General features: G+C 39.8%; 1 protein-coding gene across 1 annotated transcript; it reads left to right on the plus strand.

Moving 5' to 3' along the window:
• The first annotated feature begins 221 nt into the window (after nucleotides 1–221).
• MYOC (myocilin) lies at nucleotides 222–19241 on the plus strand. The gene is made up of 4 exons (XM_082264747.1): nucleotides 222–830; nucleotides 13850–13924; nucleotides 16549–16677; nucleotides 18006–19241. The coding sequence occupies exons 1-4, from the start codon at nucleotides 296–298 to the stop codon at nucleotides 18791–18793; spliced, it is 1527 nt and encodes a 508-aa protein (XP_082120873.1). The 5' UTR covers nucleotides 222–295; the 3' UTR covers nucleotides 18794–19241.
• Nucleotides 19242–21222: the final 1981 nt, after the last annotated feature.

The raw sequence follows: 21222 nt of genomic DNA on the forward strand, positions 1-21222 counted from the left end.
TTGAAAGCAGCGACTACTAAGCAGCAAGAGGCTGCAATATGAGCTGGCTCCAGGCAAAGTGTCACTCCACAGCTGAGACGCAAGAGTCTGGAAGATTCTTGTCATTTTATCTATCCCCCTCTTCTAGGCCCGCCTCCACCCCATCCCTCATCCATGCTAAGTGTATAAAGGAGATGCTGAGGTGAGCAGTCCCATACAGAGAAACTTATTTTAGTTAGTCTATCTTAACTGTGTTTTAGGAACAGTTTGTCTTTTTGGACACATATTAAGCATCAACAAATCTCAGTGCAGCAACATGGGGTTTTTCACCCTTCATATTTTGGTGCCACTTGTATTTTGCCTGGCACAAGGGAGTCCTCCATTCCGAAGAGCCACTGATCGCCAAGGGCAATGTACATATACTTTCACAGTGCCCAGTCTTTCAGAAGGAAGCTGTACTGAACCTGGAGAAGCAATGACATCTATTAGGGAGCTTCAACGTGACAATGCAGCCCGTACCCAAGAGATAGCTGCCTTACAAACGAGGGTCAGCTTGTTGGAGAAGATGGTGAATCAATTCTTAGGAGGGAAAGACCTACAACAAGCCACTTCTTCACCTCAATCATGGACAGATAATCAGAAGGAGCTGGACTCATTAAGAATGCAAAAGGATGAATGGGATGGACAGAGGATGAGTCTTGAAATGGCCTATTCTGACCTCTTGAAGGAAAAGTCATCTTTGGAAGAAGAAAAACAAAGATTAACCGAGAGACTAGAGAGGGTACAACAACAATGTCCACCTGTTACCGAGTTATCAAGGAACAGGGATCAGCAGGTTTCACCAAGACAAGGTAAGTCCAGAATAACAACACACTTTAGGGTTGATTTACTAAAACCGGAGAGTGCAAAATCTGGTGCAGCCGTGCATGGTAGCCAATCAGCTTCTAACTTCAGCTTTCAGCTCAATTGGGCTTTGACAATAAAACCTGGAAGCTGATTGGTTTCTATGTAGAGCTGCACCAGATTTTGCATTCTCCAGTTTTGTTAAATCAATCCCTATATTTCTTTCATTTCAAATTATTATGGAATTGTAAAAAACTTGGAAAAGTCAGCCAAAGAAGGCGACAATAATTGAACCCCTGATTTAAGACTTGCAAAGTTTTTATACAGTGTAATACAAGCAGGTAACTAGTTTTCAAAGTTATATATGAAAAAATATGTTTGGAGCTGCAAATAGGGTAGCCGGTAGGGATTATATGAATTATCTTTATTTTTCCACACTTCTCCTTGTTTCTAATCCTCTGCAAATTTACCCTTTAAAGTAGAAGGTACATTCTCATACTTCACTACCTCCAATAAACGTGCTGGTGAATTGGTATACTGCCAGAAATGTGGCGGCAAACTTTATCCTGACTACAACCTGTACACCACACCAAAGCATAAAAGTATTATGGTACCTTAATGCAAGGGAACGATGTCAAAGCCTGTTTATGTACCACATTGGCAACTTGACAACATATGCAAGAGTACTAGTTAACCAGATTAGTGCAGAACAGCCATTCTTTAATTGTTTTACAGTTTTAAGTATTATTGAGCCATATTTCCAGAATCTCACTTGTCAGTTTGCGGTTACTTTAGGACACCAAATGAAGTAGCTGCCAACAGAATATTTAGCAATTACCATAAAAAGGGATGCCAAAAAACATTTTTCATCTGCATTTGGGTTTCCAGACCAGAAGAACTAGACAGTAGCCTAGGAATATCAACCCTTTACAAGCGGTTGATTAGTTCCAGTTTGCTAGCCACCAAATTATTAGATCTTCATAAAGTAGAACAGTGCAAAAAATATGATTTCCCAGTGACCAAACACATATTATATTATGTGAAAAAAGGGGTGAATTCTGTTTGGCTGTAATGAATTAGAGTGTGTTATATAGCATGGATCTTAGTTTTATCGATCTGTCATCACTTACCTACTGTATCAATTACGATGATATGTCTTTTTTTTTATATCACAAACCTTACATTCATCTCAACTGATTACACTGAATATACCTTTTAGAAATATACTTAAATGTTTGCTTCTGCAAATGTTTTTATGCTCCGCAATTGTTTAGCATATAGCACATCTAAAATACAAGTCACAATTACAGTAATAGTACAAACATGACTGTTTCCTGAGTTAAATGGGGAAGAATAATAAAAATAAAAAATCACAAAATCAATACAATGGTTTTCAGTATAAGTGAGAAATGTTTTGGTTTCAGTAAAAGAGTTAATGTATGTACCTCTGGAAGTGACTACATTCACAAGTGGTTTAGATTTGTGCCTGCATTTTCTGGCTCCAGCTCCTATGCAAATACACAACAATTTGCTCTGGCTACTCAACTCTTTATTCTCCCAAGTGTTTGGAAATCAAAAGGTATCAACACATGCAAGTTTTAGGACTGTTAAATAGGGGATGTTTTGCGTTTTACCATAAGAATAATAAAACACATGGGTATGCAATTCAACCTGTATGTAGTTTCTCCAGTTGCAACATACGCAAACACATGCCTGCTTAAAGTGACTTTGTCACAAGAGAAGTAGGGGGCTGCCTTTGCAAGCCTCCTTGTGAAAATGCTTGATGTCTGTCTATACTATATTATCAAAAGTATTGGGACACCTGCCTTTACACATACATGAACTTTAATGGCATCCCAGTCTTAGTCCGTAGGGTTCAATATTGAGTTGGCTCACCCTTTGCAGCTATAAAAGCTTCAACTCTTCTGGGAAGGTTGTCCACAAGGTTTAGGAGTGTGTCTATGGAAATGTTTGACCATTCTTCATGATGTTGGACAAGAAGGCTAGGCTCGCAGTCTGCGCTCTAAATATTTTTTTACAGTTTTAGTAAATCAGCCCCATTGTGCCATGCTAGAATAATGTAAGTGTGCAATACAAATCATTTCTGAAGTTTACCTCTAATTAAAGCATGCACAATACATATTACCTTGCATACATTTTCATATGATCAGATTTATGTATATATTAAGAATACCATTTTTTTTTTAAATGACATCCCTTAATGTATGACATCTGTCATTTATGCTTCAAGGACAACTTTGATAATTAAATGAGTCGGGCTGTTTTCTGAATACTTTGACCATAGAATAAGAAACCTCAAAAAAAAAACAAAAAAAAAAACACCAGTTTCTGGATCCATTGAAATGTAGGAAGATGTAAGCCCTAGTGTCAATTCTGTGACAGTATCCTGCTCTTCACTAAGGATGCCCCCTTTTTTTTTCCAGTAAGGCTGACTGACCACAAAGTTATGCCAGAAAGATCATGACCTGCTTCCTAGTCCTTTTTAAGTGACAACATATTCATTAGGTTGCAAGGATTAGTAACATGAGACAGGACATACCTAAAGGGACCCAGGTTTCTGGTGTCCGCAAAGTATTTATGGTCTGATAATGAACATATGAATTCCACAGATTTAAAGGGCATCATAAGTTCACACAAGGCTCATTTAGCTTCTTGCCAGACCACACTGCTATAAGTGAAACTGTATAAAAGCAGTCACCTGGCTGAAATATAATTAATTAAAAACATGCCATATATCCCCAACATAATGGCAATTTGTCATACACATATTTTTACAGAAAACACCATTTAACAAAGTGGATTAAGCTAGAAATGTGTGTCTTCTAAAACATTGGTCTGTAGTTAGTCTGTATCTACTGTTTAAAGGGAAACTTGGCTCTAATACATTTTGTTCACACGGACCTAAAATAGTTTCTTTAATCTTAATTATGTCCCATTAAGGAAGAGAACCTCAGTGGCCAATGTGTCCTGCCAGTGTTCCAGTGTGGTGAGCTGCATTAGGCCATCACTCTTACCCTCTCCTAATGTGCAGTTGGTACATGGGAAGGAACTCTGTGTTGGGCTGCTTTCATTGAATATTAAAGGCTAAGTTCATTTTTTCCAGAAAATGGCCTATGCAGTAAAGGGGCCCCAGTCCTGTTTGTTGCTAGGAGGTGAAAACCTTTGGATGCTTACTATCAACAATACAGGAGTAAAATGCAACTATTTTCACATCTCAGGAACATTATTTAATGAAACCTCAGTTTTTGGCAGGTATGGCCTGCCTATATTCTAGTTTGGTGACCTACAGTAGGCCATCAGTCCTGCCCGATCCTACTGAGCAGTTGGTACATGGGAAGACACTCTGGTTTGGGCTGCTTGCACTGAATATTAAAGACAAAGTGAATCTCTTCCAGGAAATGGAAGGTCAAGAGACCCCAGTCCTGCCTTTTTGCTAGGATGTGAAACCTTTAGATGCTCATTCCCATCATTGCAGGAGTTAGCACCAACGGTTTTCACGTTTTAGCAACAAGGCAGGACATTGGGATTGCCCACTGGAAGTTTTTTGCCCAGGTTTCCAGGGGGTCCACATGGTCTACAGGTATGGTAATGAATTTCCTGAACATTTTACAAAGCTGCATGGCTTTTTAATACCTACTGGGGCCCCTTGGCTGCATAGGCTATTTTCTCATCATTCACATATGACTTTCATATTTGTCTTTCTTTACTTAACCACTTGCCTACAGTGCACTTTCACCCCCTTCCTGCCCAGACCGATTTTCAGCTTTCAGCGCTCTCACACTTTGACTGAGAATTACTCATGCAACACTGTACCCATACAAAATTTGCGTCCTTTTTTTCACACAAATAGAGCTTTCTTTTGATGGTATTTGATCAATACTGGGTTTTTTATTTTTTGTGCTATAAATAAAAAAAGACTGAAAATATCGTGAAAAAAACGCATTTTTCTTTGTTTCTGTCATAAAATTTTGCAAATTAGTAATTTTTCTTCACAAATTTTGGCCAAAATTTATACTGCTACTTATCTTTGTTAAAAGTAACCCAAGTAAGTGTATATTATTTGGTCTTTGTGAAAGTTATAGAGTCCACAAGCTATGGTGCGAATCATTGAAAATTGCTCACACTTGACCACACCTGATGTACTGAAGGCCTATCTCATTTCTTGAGACACTAAAAAGTCAGGAAAGTACAAATACCCCCCAAATGACCCCTTTTTGGAAAGTAGACATTCCAAGGTATTTAATAAGGGGCATGGTTAGTTTTTTGAAGTTGTAATTTTTTCCCACAATGCTTTGCAAAATGAAGATTTTTTTTTTTTTTTTTTTTTACAAATTGCCGTATTAACAGGTTATTTCTCTCACACAGCACATGTATACTTGCAACTACACCCCAAAACACATTCTACTACTCCTCCTGAGTATGTCGATACAACATGTGTGAGACTTTTTCACAGCCTGGCCACATACAGAGGCCTAACATCCAAGTAGTAGCGTCCGGCATTCTAGGAGCATAAATTACACATATAATTTCCTGACAACCTATCGCACTTTTGAAGGCCCTGGAGCACCAGGACAATGGAAACCCCCATAAAATGACCCCATTTTGGAAAGCAAACACCCCAACGTATAATTTTTGAGGCATAATGAGTCTTTTGAATATGTCATTTTTTTCCACAAGTTTTTGGAAAATGTGGAAAGAAAACGAAAACACATTTTTTTTTACACAAAGCTGTCCATTTATGCAATATTTCTAACACATAGCATGTACATAGCAAAAATTGCACCCCAAAATACATTCTGCTATTCCTCCTGAGTATTGGTGTTTACAAGCTAAAATCATTTTTTTTGCTAGAAAACTACTTGGAACCCCCAAACATTATATATTTTTTTTAGCAGAGACCCTAGAGAATAAAATGGAGATAGTTGCAAATTTTTTTTATCACACCATATTTGCGCAGCAGTCTTCCAAATGCGATTTTTTTTAAAAAAATTCACTTTTTTGAACTAAAAAATAAGAAAACAGTAAATTTAGCCCAATTTTTTTCCATAATGTGAAAGATAATGTTACGCCGAGTAATTAGATACCCAACATGTCATGCTTTAAAATTGCGCATGCTCACAGAATGGCGCCAAACATTGGTACTTAAAAATCCCCATAGGCAACATTTTAAAAATTTCTGCAGGTTACTAGCTTAGAGTTACAGAGGAGGTCTAGGTCTCAAATTATTGCTCTCGCTCTAACGATCGCGGCGATACCTCACATGTATGGTTTGAACACCGTTTACATATGTGGGCGGGACTTGCGTATGCGTTTGCTTCTGCGCGCGAGCTAACGGGGACAGGGCGCTTTAATTTTTTTTTTTCCTATTTATTTTATTTATTATTTTTTTATTTTTACACAGTTTAAAAAAAAAAAATTTTTGATCATTTTTATTCCTATTACAAGGAATGTAAACATCCCTTATAATAGAAATAGGCATGAAAGGTCCTCTTTATTGTGAGATCTGGGGTCAAAAAGACCTCACACCTCACAACTACACTAAAAAAGAAAAAAAAAAATTGTTGAAAGAGGAAAAAAAAAAAGAAAAAAAAAAGCGGCCCTTTAAACCGGTTGCTAGGCAACGTCTTTTGACGTAGCTCCGGTCCTCCAAGACCATAGAGTCGAGTGAGGGCCATCTTGCCCTCACTCGACTTCCTGTCTCTGAGGATCCGGGACTGGATACTTTTCCCCGCTGCCGGCGGGTCCGGTAAGCTGGGAAAACGTCTGGGACGCGGCAGGAGGGGGGGGGGCACCTCTTACCCTGCACCGTAAGGGTAATTCCGCGGCGAATCCGCCACTGGGACCATCCTTATCTGAAAGCCGACCGCCCGCCGTTTCAAAAAATACCGGGGTTATGGGGGCTATCTGCTACCATAACCCCAGTATTTAGCTTTTAATGGCCGACGCATATAGTCGTTAGGCGGTCGGTAAGTGATTGCATGTATATGGCAAACAGGTGACGATGACTGATGGGGTGACAGGTGACGATGACTGATGGGGTGACAGGGGACAATGACTGATGGGGTGACAGGTGACGATGACTGATGGGGTGACAGGTGACGATGATTGATGAAGTGACAGGTGATGATGATTGATGAGGTGGCAGGTGACAATGATTGATGAGGTGACAAGTGACGATGATTGATGGGGTGACAGATGACAATCACTGACGGGGTGACATGTGACGATGATTGGTGGGGTGACAAGTGACGATCACTGATGGGGTGTCAAGTGACGATGATTGATAGGGTGACAGATGACGATGACTGATGGGGTGACAGGTGACGGTGATTGATGGGGTGACAGGTGACGGGCGATGGTCACTGTTGGGTGACAGGTGACGGGCGATGGTGCACGGCGGTACTGATGGCAGTCTCTGGTGACCGGTGAACTTTAGGCTATGTTCACATGTGAGCGTAGCGATCGCGGGCAGAATCACTGCGATTCCGCCCGTGATCCAGAAATCATTGCAAATCGCTGGACGCCTGTGCGTTGCCCGTGATTTGCAATAGCACCCCAAACGCTGTGTGATGTTGCAGCGATTTCCGCCTGCCGAATCGAGGTAACATCACACAAACAACGCATGACGCCCCAAAGAAGCCCTTGTACCTTTTTTGGGCGTCATGCGATGTTTGCGCGATGTTACCGCGATTCGGCAGGCGGAAATGGCGGCAACATCGCACAGCGTTTGGGGTGCTATTGCAAAAAACGGGCAACGCACAGGTGTCCCGCAATTTGCAATGATTTCCGGATCGCGGGCAGAATCGCGGTGATTCTGCCTGCGATCGCTGCGCTCACATGTGAACGTTATGGGTGTCAATTTCTGGGCACTGATGAGGTGACTGTTGGGTGACAGGTGACATTGGGGGGAGGGCTGAGGACTGTGTGGGGACATTTATTAGTGTGATTTTACTGTGATTTTACTTTTGCAGGTACACAGAGCAGTAACTCACTGTTTCTAGCTCTTCTCCCCTCACACTGGAAACTGTATGAGGAGAGAAGAGCTAGTAACAGTCAGTTACTGCTCTTTGTTTACATTTTGTGATCGGCTGTGAATGGATTCACAGCCGATCACATAGTAAACAGTCACTGTCAGTGACTGTTTACTACTGCCGGTGACAGCTGTGTTCCTACGGAACACAGTGCCACCGACATGACCGCGCTGCGCGCTCCCGATCGCGCATGCGCGGTCATCTTCCGGGCGCCTCCATTGTGATCGGCTGTGTCATTGGAACACAGCCGATCACGTGGGAAACAGCCACGCCCATTGGCTGTTTCCCCCCTGCCGGTGACGGGGGGTGTCACTGGGACACCCCGACACCAGCAGTGCAGGGCGGCGCGCTCGCGATCGCGCGCCTGCCCTGCATTCCTGGGATCACGTCATATGACGTCTTCCCAGGATAATGGTCGCACCGCTCCGCCATCAATTGACGGCGGGCGGGCGGCAAGTAGTTAAGGATGCATATATACATATTTTCTTATATATCATACTTGTTATAGGAAAATTTGTGCTGCCTTTGGTGTATTCTATATTTTTTCACTTACTAGTTTCCCTTTTTTTTTTTGCGTTTTTTTTTTTTTATGTTCACATTTTATGGTGTAGCGCTATTTTTTAACACTGTACTGTATATTTTCTGTATAAGGTGAACTTAACCTTTAAGTATAAAACATATAACAGAATTTAGTGTCCTTTGTTTTTTTCCAGTTGAACTGAAGCAATGTTCAACAATTTAAGTTGAATTTTATACTTCATGCCACAGATAGTGCGAGAAAGCATAAAACTAGTTCACTGCTTTGACTCCCAACTGCACATTAGGGACAGACAGAAGTGACTGCTTTAGAAGCCATAGTTAATAAAAATACTGGTATTGCGAAGCAAGCAGACCACGTTGTCTCAACTTCAGTTCCCTTCCTTTAAATTTTTCTTTTCCCTTATGTTTCCTGTTGTTTGAGCATCTAAGAATCTTACTATTTTCATTTAAATAGAAAAAATTGTATTACATTTTATGAAAAATAAACTTCTCCTAAGAGAAACAAAGGTTGCCATTGTTGGCCTCCTTCTGAAATGTCAGTTGCTTGGCTACTACATTTTACATTCTTGTTTTGGGTTTTTGGCTCAGAGTGTTGAAGACAGAGGGTGAGACTGGAATACGTGAACAGGGTGTATGCAGGTTACCTGCCTTGGGCCTCGTTTGATATTATAAAGGATCTTCAACCTGAAAATTAGGTTTTCTTTTTTCCAAATCTTCTCCTCACCACCACAGCAAGCTCTTTTTTTTTCTTTTTTGCTTGCTTACTTTTTTTCTTATAGAAGTTTGGACCTACATGCCCCCATTCCCGCTCCTCACCTAGGCGGATGATGTGCAGTTCCCCTGGTGCCTTATCACATATCTAAGAGGCAGCTGGTGCACTGCACATGATTCCATTTATTAAGGTAGGAGGGAGCAGGCCTAGTGAAAGAGAACCCAGAAGACACGTCAGCCTCCTGATGATGTCACAGGAGAAAATTATAGCACGGGACCTGAGCGGGGGCTGCAGAGAAGTGGATCTCAACAGGACAATGCTGGATCTGCTAAATCATCAAATTTAGCATCAAATAAGCAGGGAATTAAAAATAAATAAATAATAGGGAGATGAAGTTCCTCTTTAATTTGGCTGTAGATAATAGTCAAAGCAGAATTATAGGTCATCATGATAAACTCTCAAGAGATTGCCACAAAGAGGACTATAGATCTGGCAGAGATACCTAGGTGGAACTGGAAAACAAAGCTGTAGATCACACTTAGGCCTAGTGTACACCAATGCAAGTTGCAGTTTGCATATTCCAGGTGCATTTTGCATTTTTCAATACACGTCTTTGATCCATTGCAGTCTATGGAATCAAAAACCAGAAAAAAAGTCCCTAGCCTTTTCCATAAAATGCACTAATGTGAATACGATCCATAGGAAACCATGTTAAATGGACTGTAGTGTGTTTCTGCGAAACAGAAAATGCGCTCAAAAATGCATAGGTGTGAACCAGGCCTTAGTTCAAAGTTGATTTGGGGTGTCCTGTAGACCAAAGCCCTAAATTGTTGTAGAAGAGGGCAGGTTAGCTTTTTTCAGTAACAATACGTTGTAATGACACTGATGGAGTCAAAAGAACAAAACAGTTCTGAGGTGAAAACCTTTTGTATGACAGGGTACACATTTGAAACTGTATTCAATTGACTCTTAAGATAATATGTGCCCAGAGGAATATGGATGGTTGAGCATGGTGGCACATTCTCGATTCTCAGGCCAGGACTTTCCAATGAATGAAAGGGAAACTCCAGTCAAAAATTTTAATTTTCCTATTAATAGTATGTTAAATATCTTTATCTTTGATATTATTCATTTTCTGCCTAGCTGCTTGTGTAGCTTAGAAAGTCTTATCTAAGCTGGACAAACAGCTTCTTCTTGTTCTTCACTGACAATTCAATTTCCTGTTATCTGAATTTGATAAGCTTTGTTTCACTTCCTGATAAGGTTGTCGATCTTTCTTAGACAGGCATGCCTAGACCTGCCCAGCCCCACCCCCATCCCTCCTATCCTTCACCATGATATCCTCCTGTTTAGATAGCCTTGTTTAGGCCAGCAGCTTCTCCTGAGAGAGTCATGCAAATTTGTCATGCGCTAGTGGAAATGGAGCTTTAGTCTATGTTTCCACAATTGCGATTTAAAGTGCAACTTTTATGCGACTCTGATCCAACGTTACACTCTTTGGATCAAAGTTGCATCAAAATAGTGCAGGTACCTATTCAAGGTCGCTGATTTTCAAAGTCACATAGATGGGAACGCACTAGTGGAAAACGTAGACTTAGTGTGGTTGCCTGTACTATGATCATTGTAGACTATGAGTTGAGACCCCAGAGAACTTCCAGCTACACTGACACTTCCCCCCCCCCCCCTGCTTCCAGCTTCCTTCTCCTATAGAAGTCTTCATTCAAAGCCCAGTACAGCTATACTGTATATGTATATGGCAATAGCCTAGATCAGTGATGGCTAACCTTGGCATCCCAGATGTTTTGGAACTACATTTCCCATGATGCTCAACTACACTGCGGAATGCATGAGCATCACGTGAAATGTAGTTCTGAAACATCTGGGGTGCCAAGGTTTGCCATCACTGGCCTAGATGACTCTTTTAAAATCAAGTGAATGGTGCTGTTCTGCAAGCGCTCAACAACCACGTGCATTGCGCTAGTGCAGAGTTAAAGGGGTTAAAGCAGGCGGTGAGGAAGCGATACAATGCCTCCTCAGCTCCTGTCAAATGCTCTCTAAAGATCACACTTCAAAGCTAGAGTGAACTAGCCCATTATTATTATTATTTATTTTTTTAATTATTTTTTACAATGTTGTTTATTTTTTATTTTTTTGCCAGCCCTGTTTGGGGGGCTTTAGTAGGATATCAGTGGTCTAAACATACCATTGATATCTCACTTCTGAGACAGAGAAAGGGACTGAGGATATAGATTCCTCAATCCTTACTCATCAGCCTCAGCTTCACTGCAGAATGAATGAACAGGAAGCACTCTGTAAAGAGGCTCCCTGTTCATTCACAAACTAAATCATAGTAAACACAGATTACTCTGCTTCAATTATGACTTAACAAAGTGAGTGATTGATACTGATCGCTCTTGGTGTTTATTCATGAAAGAAAGGGATCAGAAGGGACATATTTATGGCCACCCACTCCCCATCCTGAAATGATCCCCCTGTGCCCTGCAGCAGCTGCAGCCAGAGGATACTCGTTGGTAGAGGGATTGTCACTCACACTCTGCTCTTGGATCTCAGTTTCCCCACGTTGATGTATCTGCTGCTCTCTGGGTTTTTCAGAATCCTTTGGACTTTAAAATTTTCTGATTTTCATTTTCATTCTTACTTATATTTTGATTGGTCTTAATTTTTGCGCTGCACTTTATTTTGCATTGCTTATCTCAAAGGTCACGTCTCCTCTAAGTGTTCAGCTGGCATTCAATTGTCTTTTTTATGTGTTTGCGATGGTTGTACTTGTTGCATAAAATATTTTCCACAATGCTCTCCTGTGCATGCTGCCCCCTGTTCTTCATCTGGACTCCTCTACAACAGATACTGCCCATTGTCTTATCCTCCATACTCTTGTCTTGCACATACTGCCTGCAAGAGAGGAGGAGTTCTGCTTTAAGGAAGGTGTGTATGATTACTGTCAGCGCTGAGGAAGAGGGTGTGACTCTGGAAACGCATTTGTGTCAAGGCACCCTGGAGCTCTGCCAGGTGTAGTATCGCAAGGAAGGAAGTTTTGGTGATACGAAGGAATGCAGGTCTAAATTTACACTGCTCAAAAAAATTAAAGGAACACTTTTTAATCAGAGTATAGCATCAAGTCAGTTAAACTCCTGGGATATTGATCTGGTCAGTTAAGTAGCAAAGGGGGTTGTTAATCAGTTTTAGCTGCTTTGGTGTTAATGAAACTAACAACATGAGCACTAGATGGGCAACAATGAGACGACCTCCCAAAAAGAATGGATTTTTTTCCCTACTCATTTTTTCGGACTTTTTTTTATTAGTTTTGCATTTGGCTAGGGTCAATGTTACTAGTGGTAGTATGGGGCAACACTTGGACCCTATAGAAGTTGCACAGGCAGTCCAACTCCTCCAGGATGGCACATCAATATGTGCCATTGCCAGGAAATTTTCTGCGTCTCCAACCACAGTCTCAAGAGAATGGAAGAGATTCCAAGAGACAGGCAGTTACTCTGGGAATGCTGGACAGGGCCGCAGAAGGTCCTTAACCCGTCAGCAAGACCAGTATTCGCTCCTTTGTGCAAGGAGGAACAGGATGAGCACTGCCACAAAATGACCTCCAGCAAACCACTGGTGTGAGTGTCTGATCAAACAATCAGGATGGTGTCCTGAGGGTCCAACATTCTCTAGTAGGACCTGTGCTCATTGCCTGGCACTGTGCAGCTTGATTGGCATTTTTACATTGTCAGGCATGCATAAAAGCATGGGGGGGGGGGGGGGGCATAAAATCTATTGAGTACCATGTTGAGTTGCTGCAATGAAATTTTAGCAAAATGGACTAGTCTGCTGCATTTTTTTTTCACTTTGATTTTTAGGGTGTTTTTAATTTCAGCCCTCTGTAGGGTGATCATTTTTATTTCCATTAAATAATGTGGCATCCTTTCCTTCCTAACACATTACCCAGTCCATATCAGTATAGACATCCAGCATGATATTTTTCCCCATTGAGATCTGATGTGTTTTCAAAGTGTTCCTTTAATTTTTCATTTTTTTTTTTTTGAGCAGCGTATAATGTACCCTATGCCACCTTTTTTTTTTTTTTTATATTTTTGCTTACAAAACTTGTGAGAGTATATTTTCAAGACTCATTGTTTTACAGGTCATACTATCTTTACTGTGCCACTGCACTCTGGGTCTCTTTTTTTTTATATTGTATGGTTATTGGCCCAAATAAGACTAGGAGCTGCAAGGTGCATAAGAAAAAGTGGCACATGAAATTGATATTGATACAGGCATCTAATGTGAAACAATAGTGAAGTATTCATTGGGTAAAGTTAGTGCTGCCTATTGATTGTTATTAGTCTGGCAAACAAGTGAAAAGGAGCCTAGTGTTCCAGCTGAAGGTTGCAAATAGAAAAAAAAAATATTTCACATCTATATGCAAAGAAAAAAAGGATTTTTTACCTCTTAACACAACATAGTAGAAAAAACATTATAAATGTATTTTAAAGCAAGGCAGATACAAAGAACAGGCTAATGTGGTTGGCAGGCCATGGAGACCAATGGGGTTGAAGGTTAGCAGCTTTAGGTATGGAGACAAATTTTTTATCAAACTATATTTATTTCATGATATCAACAGTTTCACTTTTCCAAACTGTACATAAACATTTCGGAGTCCTTTCAGAAGCGTAAATTATGTTTTGTTATGCTCTGATTTTTACAGGACCGTCACCAGCTGAAATTCTTGGAGGTGGAGGTAGAACACCCCCTATAGTAGCAAGAGATGGAACTGCAGACTGTAAGTTTACTGTATTGATAGGTTTTGTGGAGTGGTCACACATGCCTTTTCAGTATTAGAATTGGCTTCACTCTTTCTTTACCTGGCTTCATTCATCTTTGTATAGTGGGGTCATGTTTATCAGGTTCACTGAGATACTTACATGTATATGTCAAAAAGAAATTGTGTTTTCACATTGCTGCTTTAGTTATAGCTACATATCACTGTACAATAGGACTTTAGAAAAACTATACAGTCAGCAGTAAAAAAATAATAAATGTTTCATATTTGTAAATATTTACTACAATTTCAAACTTTTTATCAAAAAGAATTTTCCGATTGCATTAGAATTCCCATTATATCCCAGACCAGCCTTTTTGAACCAGTGCGCCCAGGCATCCTGGGTTACCTTCGGGTTTCTTCAGGGGTGCCTTGGCAAAAAGCCTAAAAATTGCCCAAAAATTGTATACAAGCCAGCAGGTGGATAAACATTGAGTTGTAGTTACAGAAAGCCACATGTTTTCATTGTGCACCATTACAACTTCCCCCCACTGGCGTTCTAACAACAAATTATGTCCTTAGTTGATAAGGGGGACATCAGGCACCTGCACAGCATCCTTGTTTGCCCCTCCCCCACCCTTTCCGTCAGCACTGGGGGTCATATTAGCTAAGTGAGGGGGAGAAACTAAGGAAGAGAAATATCGGAATACTAGTCAGTACCAGTGTGCGAAAGTGTACTTGCTTTGGAAGAATAAGTGAATAAATCAACCCTAATGTTGGGTGTCTTACATGTGTGGATATTGCTGCATTATGTAAAACAGTTTATTTAGTTTTTTACATTTTAGAATGGGGTGCCTCAAGATTGTGCATAAATTTAAAGGGTGCCTTAGCTTAAAAAAAAAGGCAGAGAAACACTGCCAACCAGGGTTCCTCCAGAGGTTGCTTGGGGTTCCTTAAACAATGAGCAGTTTCTGCCTTTCAGAGAAGTTCACTCTGAAAACAATGATCTTTTTAGCTATCTGTTAAGCCCCGTATACACAGGTCGAATGTCGGTAGACATCGGCTGGTTAAAAAAAAAAAAAAAACGGCCGACCTTCGACCCGTGTGTATGCCAGCCAGTCCCACACAAGCCGGTCTCTGACGTGCATACTGGAAAAGAAGCAGCCAACTGAGTCCCAGTGAGTGCTCTGAGCCAATGGCTGAGAGAGCTGACTGAAATGTTCTGGTGGGGGTGGGGGGACATCCCCCTGTAAGAACGGTTGGGGGGGGGGGACAAAAGAAACCTCACAGTGTGTACTAGGCTTGAGGGAGAGATTCTTCTCAATGACCAGAAATGTAAGGAGCATTCTTCCCAGTGATCATCATACTAATGTATCATACGTTTTGGCTATAGTAATGTTAAGCATGGGTTCCCTGAGATCGGAAAGGGATTACAAGTGTTCCGCTGTGTTGAAAAGGTTGAGAATGGCCTCCCAATTCCTTCTCTTCTCCAGTTTTCAAGTAAGGGCTCATTCACACATGTCAATACCTTGCGTTTATGCAGCATTTTTAAAGCCTCATAACTGCCCTTCAATGCATGCCATGAAAATAACATTGGGTACCACACAGTGCTGTTCACACAGGAGAGGTGGAGTTGTGTTGCATCAAGTTGAAAACTAAGCAGCATGTCCCCTCCATCAGGCACTGACTTGTCAGCCGCCTCCATTGATTTTAATGGAAATGTTATATAACTGCATTTATAAAGTGTTAGCTGGGCATTGGGGGAGAGACAATGGAGGTTCCTGTATGCCAGAATGCCCTGGGAAATAAAGAGCTAGGACAGAGCAGCTCCAGAATAGCTGTGTGGTAACACCATTTACTTCTGTGTGGAGGCAAAAGCATCAAGCCAGCAATACTGGCAGTGCCAGGTAGGAGCAGAGACGTTGAGCATTATTACCGGTGGCAAGTCATTTTCTTTCAGCAAAACTGAGATGGACCAAGCCAAGTGTCAAAGAGATCAAAGTATATGAATCCATCTTGCAGAGAATTCACATACAAGTCTGCTGTCAAACCATAACCTAGCCACACCTCACAGTAGATAGTTTCCTCTACATCACTTCCCCTTAAGCACTTCCCACTAGAAAAGCAACACTTTTATGTGCATTTATCATGCATTCTTAAAGCTTTTTCAAAACGTCATAAACACAATGAAAACACATCATAAACACACCATAAATGCTATAGGCGTGCTAATGAGCATTGCTTCGCTCTGCATAATCAACATAGGTGTGAATGAGCCCTAAACCCAACAGTTCATGTGTTCATGATCCATCTCAGTGTGTGCAGCTGCAGTAATTACTGAGCCGGCAACAGAAATTCAAGTCACTTTTGCAAGATGAAGGACATTCTGAAAACATGACCTGTTGGGGGGTTATTAGTAGAGGAGGGATTTGGAAACACTGCCCTAGACAGCTGTATTTCTGTAATAGTGTCAGGCAACAAATAGAAAAACTATTACAGTGTTACCAAAAAGAAAATGCAAATAACACTAAAAGAAGCAACAACAAATCTGAATGTACTTAGTAAGTGTGGCTACAGTAATAAAGGACTGTTATTGGTGATCACAAATTAAGATTGCTTATTTATTATGGATTTTCACTTTATAGTGTCTCGATGGGGTGCAGATGGTGTGGGACCCCAGGAGCTGAAGTCAGAGCTTACAGCCCTTCCAGCTTCAAGAATGATCGCAGAAAACCAATCAACTGTTCAGAGTTTGCAGAATACTAAAATGGGTGGTAAGAATATTACATTTTCTGGACTTAGCCATATTTCTTTAAGCAAAATTTCTAAAACCTTTATTTCACATTTCCAAAATACTATAAAAACTGGGATATTAACTAAATAAGGTGCCGTGAGTCTTTTACATAAGAGTTACTTTTAGAGAATTTTTTCTGGGAAAGTTAAAGTACATGTGAACCCTTACCTTGTAAAAAAAAAACCACTTAGTTTAACCCCTCCACACCGAAGGGTAAAACAAATTTAAATTTTAAATTAAATTTTAAATTTAAAATTAAAACAAAACTTTGCCATGCATTAGTATAACCGTACAAATGACCACAACTATTTTGTGCATCCAGGTGGATTATACTTTGTTTTTTTTCAGGACAAATTGGGCTTTCATTTGGTGGTAAATGGTAATAGACATCTCCTGATTTTTTTTTTTTTTAATATCAAAGGAATACTGCCCCAAAATAGTATATATATATATATATATATATATATATATATATATATATATATATATATATATATATATTTTAAAATTTAGCTGTATATTTCTTGCTACTACTATAATCTTCCACCAAAGAACAAGCCAAAATAAATTCTTCTGCTTCTGATGATCGCAACAATACCACATTGGTGTATGTTAGTTGTTGTTTGTACCTGTAGTACAGCCCAGAAACAATAGTGCGCATTATGCTTTTTTTTTTTTAATCCTACTTAAAAACACACTGACCCTATCGGTCACTGATATGAATAAAAAAAATTCTGTCCAAAAAAATACTGACCCTGACCTTAACCCAAACACTAACCCTGGCACTTACCTAAATCAAAATTTAATCTAGGTATTTTTATTATTATTTTAATTTTTTTTACACACACTTTTTTTTTTTCTTTCTCTATGCATTCACAGAGAGAAAACATGGAGGCGGGCTTCAAAGTGACTAATCACTGTGGTAGCCAATTAGAGGCTATCACATCGATCAGGTGACCCAGAATTGGGAGTTCCGTGTCCCAATCATTAGTACAGGGCCCAGAGCTCTTGGTGAGACTGTGTGTATATTTAAAAAAACATATATATAAATCCCATATATATTAAATAGGAAAGCAGGGGGACTGGCAGGTATTTCACACAAAGGAAGAGCTACAAAGAGAACAAGATATTTTTTTAGCACAACTACATGGTACAACAGACATATCAGGAGTATTAAATGTTGGGGTAACATATTATTTATTGGGATTTTCAGCACTATCAAAAACTCTAGTTTTTTTTATAACAATACTGAGTTTTACAATAAAGTCTGAATTTTTTTCTCATTGGGTCTATGTCTGCTACTTTCAGGAAGCTGTGGTGAGATTACCTCGGTTGGAGAACCCAGTACTTATCGAAAGGCTGACAACATTGCTGGAAAATATGGAGTGTGGATGAGAGACCCAGAACCAGTTTCTCCATTTAATCAAGACACCATCTGGCGGATCAATACAGTGGGAGCAGATATACGCCAAGTGTTTGAGTATGAAAACCTTGACCAGTTAGTAAAAGGTTATCCAGCCAAGGTCTATGTAGTACCTCGCTCCATGGAAAGCAATGGTGCCGTAGTCTACAAAGGTTCCCTCTATTATGTACGACGAAAATCTAGAATCATAGTGAAGTATGATTTCAAGACAGAGACCATTGCAATTCAGAAGGAGCTTCCAGATGCTGGATATCATGGACAGCACCCTTACTCTTGGGGAGGCTATACTGATATTGATCTGGCTGTAGATGAAGAGGGGCTGTGGGCTATCTATAGCACAGATAAAGCTAAAGGATCAATAGTTATATCACAAATAAATCCCAAAACATTACAGGTGAAACAGAGCTGGGAAACCACAATTCGCAAAAACTCAGTGGCCAATGCATTTATGACCTGTGGTACCCTGTACACACTTGGAAGCTATTCTTCCGCTAGCACTACACTCAATTTTGCTTATGACACTAGTACTGGTGTTCAAAAGCAAATCAGTGTCCCATTTAGGAATCAGTATGGCTATGGCAGTATGGTGGACTACAACCCCAAAGAAAAGAAAATTTATGGATGGGATAATTATAACATGGTCTCCTATGATGTGAGGTTGTCCAAAATGTGAGAAAATATGGAAACAGAAAAGCACAAATGAACAGGGCAGGGTGGGATGACTGCCCAATGGCATGGGGTACACTAAAAGGGAGGGTTAAGCTTTGCTAAACGTAGAAATCCAAGAAATAGAGGAACCACCTCTTGTGCACTGACTCCCCATATTATCCATGCTTTCGCCACTGGAAACAATGTTCCCCTATGCAGTGAAATAACACTGAGAAACAAGGATGCACAGGGGACAAAGGATGCTTTGCATAGTTTTGTGGCTTTCAGAGCTCCTCGTAGTATGTAACCACGTACCACATAAAGTATGTCTGACATTTTTTAAGATTCCGTTTATCCAAAAGACCGACAAATAAGTCAAAGCTAGGAAAAAGGAAGAGATACGATAATTCTCAAAGTCTCTTACTAGCATTACACAGAAATTACAGCAAATAAAAACAACACTATCATACTTCATTGAATGGTCCTAAAAAACAGGCAAGGCCACCAGTTTAGAAAGGTAAAGCTATAGCTAAATACTAAACATATGCATTACCACTATAGTAAGCTAGTTATAGGTATGTAATATAATTATATTATTAAGGCGTGCTCTGCCTCATTGGTTCCAACATATTTTTTTATACTATTGATTTATTGTTGAAAGTGTGTATATATAGATACAGGTTGATATGACAAGCTTAAGGATTATTATTGCAATGCCTATTTACATAAGAAAAATAAGATTGGTAATGTATGTGATATGACTAGATCAAATTTCCTATACTGGAAGTTGGTGGGTTACTAGAGTTTATAAATAATAACTCACTATCTTAATCTGCTCTAGTGAACATCAGAATGAAAAAGTATGGAACTAAATGGCTTTGTAAACCTATTAAATTTTCTGTTAAAAAATGTTCCCATGGCCATTGGCCACCAACCAAAGACTAACACTAAGGAAAGGATACATGGAAGTAGTGCATGCGCTGCTCCTATCTATGTATGACAGTTCACCGTTATACATATAGATAAACTTAGAAATATAAAGCTGTGTGTAAAAAACATTTTTCTGTCAAAGGATTTCTTAATCTACAATGTAGTTTACGGGCCTCAGATATGTTTAAATCCAGTGCGTTGTTGTCCCTTTTTCACATAAAGCTGCTGCTGAAACTCTTTTAAATAACCAATCATCATGCTCTTGGAATAAGTAGATGACAGCTAACAGATTATAGTCACTATAGCCTTATGTACATTAAGTGCACTGCTAATAATTTATAGCTTTCAGAATGTAAATCATGTTTTCAATTGTTTTGTTACAAATGTAATCTATGAAATTATTCAGCACATACAACAGTTCTTGAAATCAACAGATTGTTATTTTTATTAAAATGATACAAAAATCATCTTTTGTCTGATATGAGACTATTTTAGAGAGGGGAGCAATTAAATTAAAGCTTGTTATTTTACCTTTTCTATTTTTGCTTTGGGAGACAAGAAGCAGAGCAGCCCAATGTAATCCTTCTGTGCACAAACCCCTTCTAAAGAAGAACATGGAAGCTGCTATTGACTTTTTATTATGGAAATGCTAGTGGTCTGGCTGTCATGCTGACACTGTTTCTTCAATACTTCGAGTCACTAACCCAGAACAAGCATATGATCTACATACCCGTTCAAGGACAGTGACTCAAAGTACGGAAGCATGTTGTCACTGTAATAGCCGGGCAAACAGTACAGAAGAAGCCCCCCCCCCCCCCATATTCCATATTTCTCTAATAAATGCAGAAGAAGCCTCCCCCCCCCCCCCCCATATTCCATATTTCTCTAATAAATGCAGAGTAGCAAGAACATTAAAAACACCATCTCCTACATAACCTCTACTGGTAGAAATGATAAGCCTATGCCACTGGGCACAGACAAAAATATGATATACATTCCACTAATCAGAACAATTATCTGCATCAATATTTTAACGCTTTCCCCTTAAGAACTAAACTGTGTTCATGCTTTTCAACTGCTCGGTCACTGGCTAATTGTAAAAATAACTTTATAGGATAAGCTGCATGGCATTTGGTCACTTGTTCTGTAATTAGCAGCTTACATTAAATAAATGCTATGTAGTCATAAAAAACATGGAAGCTGCCACTGCCAGCCTCTCCTTTTTGAAAATGCTAATTACCGGTCTGTAATGCTTATTCTCTAGCTTTAATACTTTGAGTCATTGACCAAGAACAAGTAGGAAGATAGGAACTCTTTTTTTTAACTTTCCTGATATTTTTTTTTTTTTTTTGGTCCATGACTCGTATGGAACCAGGCACTAGGATTTTTAAATAGAGGTAAGCAGTGGCAGCCTTGTATGACATATTTCCTTCAATGCTGTCATACAAATAGGAATTGGATCATCTTAATGATTCACAGAAGATCTTCTTTTACCTGACATCCAATTTTCAGTGTATAGCAGGA

This window comes from Pelophylax lessonae (assembly GCF_965119305.1).
Source record: "Pelophylax lessonae genome assembly, chromosome: 8".
Lineage (NCBI taxonomy): Eukaryota > Metazoa > Chordata > Amphibia > Anura > Ranidae > Pelophylax > Pelophylax lessonae.

Excerpts from the sequence above, each read along its gene's own strand:
- MYOC (XM_082264747.1), top strand. The coding sequence starts at position 296 with ATGGGGTTTTTCACCCTTCATATTTTGGTGCCACTTGTATTTTGCCTG. Across the intron at positions 831-13,849 it reads GCAGGTTTCACCAAGACAAG|GACCGTCACCAGCTGAAATT; the intron begins GTAAGTCCAGAA and ends TGATTTTTACAG. Across the intron at positions 13,925-16,548 it reads AAGAGATGGAACTGCAGACT|TGTCTCGATGGGGTGCAGAT; the intron begins GTAAGTTTACTG and ends TTCACTTTATAG.